This window comes from Microcebus murinus, chromosome X, assembly GCF_040939455.1.
Source record: "Microcebus murinus isolate Inina chromosome X, M.murinus_Inina_mat1.0, whole genome shotgun sequence".
In the NCBI taxonomy this organism is placed as follows: domain Eukaryota; kingdom Metazoa; phylum Chordata; class Mammalia; order Primates; family Cheirogaleidae; genus Microcebus; species Microcebus murinus.
Genome location: NC_134136.1, coordinates 47776211 through 47780906, shown reverse-complemented (window position 1 = coordinate 47780906; position 4696 = coordinate 47776211). Strand labels below are relative to the sequence as shown.

Sequence of the window (4696 nt, the reverse complement as noted above, 5' to 3'; positions counted from 1 at the left end):
CTAAAATATTTATATACATACAACGAAAATTGTCTTAACAGCAACAAAACATACTTTGGCTTGGGGGGGGCTTAAAAAATGGCCAGTGGACTGGGCAGTTTTGTGTCCTCTTATTCTACATATTCCTCCCCAGAATTAATCATAATTGCATCGAGGCCTCTAGCTTCCTTGACATCTCCCCTGGTTTCAGGCATAGCCTCTCCCCCAGTTATTAGGGGAAAGTATTCTGAAGGGGGAGAAGATATGTATTATATATGACAGGCCAGTGCCCTCCCAGATATATCACTCTGCTTACAAAGAATGCTTGATGCTATCATATGTCAGTCATTTTAATTCAGGGACATGAATCAGTTACCAGTCAAGAACATGTGTGGAGGCAGGAGTTAAAAAAAACAAACCAAAAACAAAGCCATAACAAACCAGAAGCTCCATGTCTCTGAATTACTCCCTTTAGCAGCTATCCCTTGGGTGAAAGGTCACCCTAGTACCAATGTGAACAGACCAGGGAGCCAAAAAGACCGTGCTTTCCTATATCCTAATGCCTTCATTTTGGAAATGCTGTAGGACACTTGCTTTTATCAGTTATATCTAACAGCTAGAAGAGAAATACTTTCTCCCCTACTTTGATAACATATAAAATTAAAGCCAGATAGCAATAGCAGTGACTGACTGCTGTGGCCACTGCATGACTCCTTCTGGCAATATATTATTAAGATCCTTGCCATTTCAGACCCTCCTTCCAATATGGGAGGGGAGCAACCGCGGGGGCTCCGTATTTCATGTCCTGTAGTGTTAATGTATACCAAGTGGTCCAGGTGCTCAGCTGGGTGTCTCTGGAGGATAACGAGAAGTTGGGTGGAATGGCCACAAGGGCCCAAGACTGTGGATAGAGAAGTGACTCATAAAGGCTCTGGAAGATGAAAATTCCTATGGCTTTGGAGCGAGTACAAAGTGCCTCTGCCTGCCCTTACATGTCCTAATCACCAAAACTTCCAGGGATAGCTGACCTAGGACCTGGTGTTTTATCTTTCCCCAACAGATTCTTTATTATATTTTTTAAACTTTGTTTGTACTTTCTGATGCAAGAAAAAGATAAGGAATATCAGATCTTCTAATATTTCTTTTCTCTTCCTTACTCTCTTTAATGGCTGTCAGCAATTTGTACTTCTAATCCTCAAGCTGTGTCCAGATACCTGAGGTGGAAATCTGGCCACTGGCTTATTCTTCTGTCCCTGGGTCCTAAATTCCTTAATCTTGAGGACATGGGAACAGGGTGTTAATAAAATAATAGATGAACTAAGCTGAGGTTCAATTAAAGGGGAAGAAGTCCAATAGGAATGCTAGGATTACAGGAAAGAAAAGAAATGGTCTTTTTCATACTCCAGAGTTCATTCTGAGATCAGTTTCCTAATGAGGTGTTTATTATCCACAGTCTGAGAGCATATTTGGAAATATCAATATTATAATTCCAAAAACTATGCCAACTGTCTCAGGCTGTGCATTTAAGATGATTGTAAAAAGAATGGAAAAGACAGGAGGGAAGAAGAGAGGAAACTGTCTTTTTAATTCTCCTGCTTTACAAGCACAAATTCCTATCAATCAGCATGTGGATTCCAGCCACAGCCAATCAGAATTGCCTGCCAAAGACCAGAAACTCAGAAGACTAGAAGAATATCCTGCTGCAGGAAGATCTCTTCCACTTCTGCTTGTCCCCCAGCAATTCAGCACCAGATACACTTTGGTAATTCTGTCTGCTGATTTCTGATCAGATGCACTTATCAGCTCCTAATGTCTCTCCTTCCTCCTTAACTGCCTCTTCCGTGATAGAATAAGCTAAGCACGGACATACAGACATGGAAATGCATTATTATTTTTTTTTTTTACCACAGTTAAAAAAAAAAGAAAAAAAAAGAAAAAAATGCACAATCTTTGGAACAAAAGAATTAAAGGCAGAAATTTAAAGGAAAAATACATATTCAAAGAACATAGTGAGGTATAAAAAAGTATTCTCTCTTTTTTTGTGTTTTTTTGTTTGTTTGTTTGTTTTTCCTCTTCATCTTGCTATAGAGTTCCTCTACTAGTAAATATTGCAATAGCCAGGCCTCGTGAACTGGGGGGCTGTCCCATTTGCAGGGGTCTCACGTCACTTCAGTAGGGGGCAAATTGGCTGTAGCCACCTCGGTATAAACTCGCCACAGCGCCAACTCCATAGCTAGCGGCAGGGGCAAGGGCATGGTAGGGGTCAGCTGTGTACACCCTGCCGTAACCGTCGTCGCTGTAAGCGGCTGCAGCGGCTGCAGCAGCGGTGGCTGCGGTTGCAGTAGCAGGCTGTGTGTATCTGTAGGCTGCATATCCACCATAGAGGTCAGCACCGTAAAATCCGTCCTGGTAAACCACACCTGGATAGGCGGGGATGGCTGTTGGAGGTACTGCTCGGACTGCACCATATACTGTTCGCCCTCTGCCCCTCAGATGGGCTCCTCTGAAAGCGGCCGCTGTGGTGGCTGCAGTTGGGTAAGGGAAGCCAGGAATGATTAGAGGAATGTAAGTGTTGATACCCCCTCTTCCTGATAAGGGTACTGCCGCATCATTGCCTAGGGACACATCTGCTTGAAAGCTGGATGCTGCATATAATTCAGGACCATATACAGCTCCAACTACTGGGCTTAATTTCCAGCCATTTGCATATGGTGTGACCATCTTCTTATTGGTCATTACTCGTGCTGTAGCATTATTCACCTCGATTTTACGGCCCTCTACCACGGTGCCGTGTAATTTCTCCCTGGCCCTGTCTGCATCAGCACTATTCTCGAAAGTTACGAACCCGAATCCCTTAGAGCCACGTTCATTAAAGATTATTTCTACATCTAGGATTTTGCCAAACTGCCCAAACATCTGCCGGAGGTCAGGGTCCCAGAAGCGGAAAGGAATATTAGAGACATGCAGCCGTTTCGGGGTAGATTTACTCTCTGAATTTTCACTACTTTGTGTCTGTGACTGCTGGCCATCTGTCTGTGCTCCACCTTCTGTCGTAAGAGATCCGTTTTGTGTGCTAGGTGAGTTGCTACTCTGCTCTCCGTGGGCTTGTGTACTTCCATAGAGTGTCAGGTTATGCTCACTGGTCTGGCCAGCATAGTCCTGAGTGTGTGGCACTCCATATTCTGTAGGAATTCCATTCTGTGGAGGTGGTGGAAATGGGATGGTAGTAAAAGGCTGAACCATTGCGTCAGGAGTTGTTGTTGGCTCCTGGTTACCCTGAGTTACCATTTTCTTTTTCTCCATAAACCAAACAGAGTAGAAGATAAACCCTTCAAAACAGCGGTGCTGGGGCACACCTCCACAGCTTTCTTTTCCACCCCCCTCCTCCCCCAATCTAGCTATTTAAGGGTGGGTAATTGATCTTCCTTTATACCAGTTTCCTTCCTTTTTCTTTCTAATCTTTGCTCCTTGATATTAACCCAAATGAGTTGAAAACTCATGTCCACACAAAAACCTGAATACAGATATATATATAGGAGCTTTATTTAAAATTGCAAAAACTTGGAAGGGACAAAGGTGTTCTTCAGTAGGTGAATGCATAAACTGTGATACATCCAGATAATGGAATATTATTCAGTACTAAAAGAAATGAGCTATAAGCTGAAGCTATGAAAAGACATGGAGGAACTTTAAATGCATATTACTAAGTGAAAGAAGCCAATCTGAAAAGACTACATACTGTATGGTTTCAACTACATAACGTTCTGGAAAAGACAAAAAAACTTTAAAACTATGAAGACAGTAAAAAGATCAATGGTTGCCAGGGTTTAGGAGGGTAGGAGAGAGAAGTAGGCAGAGCACAGAGCATTTTTAGATCAGTGAAACTATACTCTATGATACCATAATGGTTGATACATATTATTATACATGTGTCAAAGCCTAGAGAATGTGAAACACCAAGAGTGAACCCCAGTATAAAACTATGGTCTTTGAATGATAACAATGTATCAATGTAGGTTCATCAGTTGTAACAAATGTACCACGCTGGTGCAGGACATTAATAATTAGGAAGTCTGTGGGTGTGCAGGAGCAGGGAGTATATGGGAACTCTGTACTTTCTGCTCAATTTTGCTGTAAACCTAAAATTGCTCTAAGAAATAGTTTATTAATAATAACCTTGGACCCTCATATGCCTATGTAAAAATCCATGCACATATCCTATTTTTCCCTTCTGTGTCTTATCTCATTTCATATTTTTAATTATTAGTTATATCTCTCATCAATACATATAGCAGTTATGAATTGGGTACATTTGTCCCAAACTTTTAGTTTTTGATCTATAATCTATTCAAAACAAAAAATAATGGATGGACAGAGACAGAAAGGAGGTAAAGAAATAAGGAATGCTCTGTTTTTGTATTTTTTTAAAAAAATTTACTTGGGAGTATTTGTTTATGTTAAAAAGAGTATGGTTAGCCCTAGTAATAAGCATACAGTAGGAAATGGGGGTTCCTTATTAGGTACCTTTGTACCACAGGAACTCCATCAAATCCCCTAGGTCTGTTCTCTGGCCAGAGGCAATATCACATTTCTTCCTCCACCCCAAAGGTCAGCTTTTACTTACAGCGACCCTCTGAAGCCATGTGTACATTTCAACAAGGGTCTTGTGGAGACCAGTCTATACCTTTTAGAGACCCTAGGTCATGTCCATTTACTT

The 4696-nt window shown here is 41.5% G+C and overlaps 1 protein-coding gene across 1 annotated transcript; it reads right to left on the bottom strand.

Moving 5' to 3' along the window:
* Positions 1-306: 306 nt before the first annotated feature.
* On the bottom strand, positions 307-3434 carry LOC105856887 (RNA binding protein fox-1 homolog 2-like). The gene has a single exon (XM_012738848.3). The coding sequence runs from the start codon at positions 3280-3282 to the stop codon at positions 2149-2151; it is 1134 nt and encodes a 377-aa protein (XP_012594302.2). The 5' UTR covers positions 3283-3434; the 3' UTR covers positions 307-2148.
* Positions 3435-4696: the final 1262 nt, after the last annotated feature.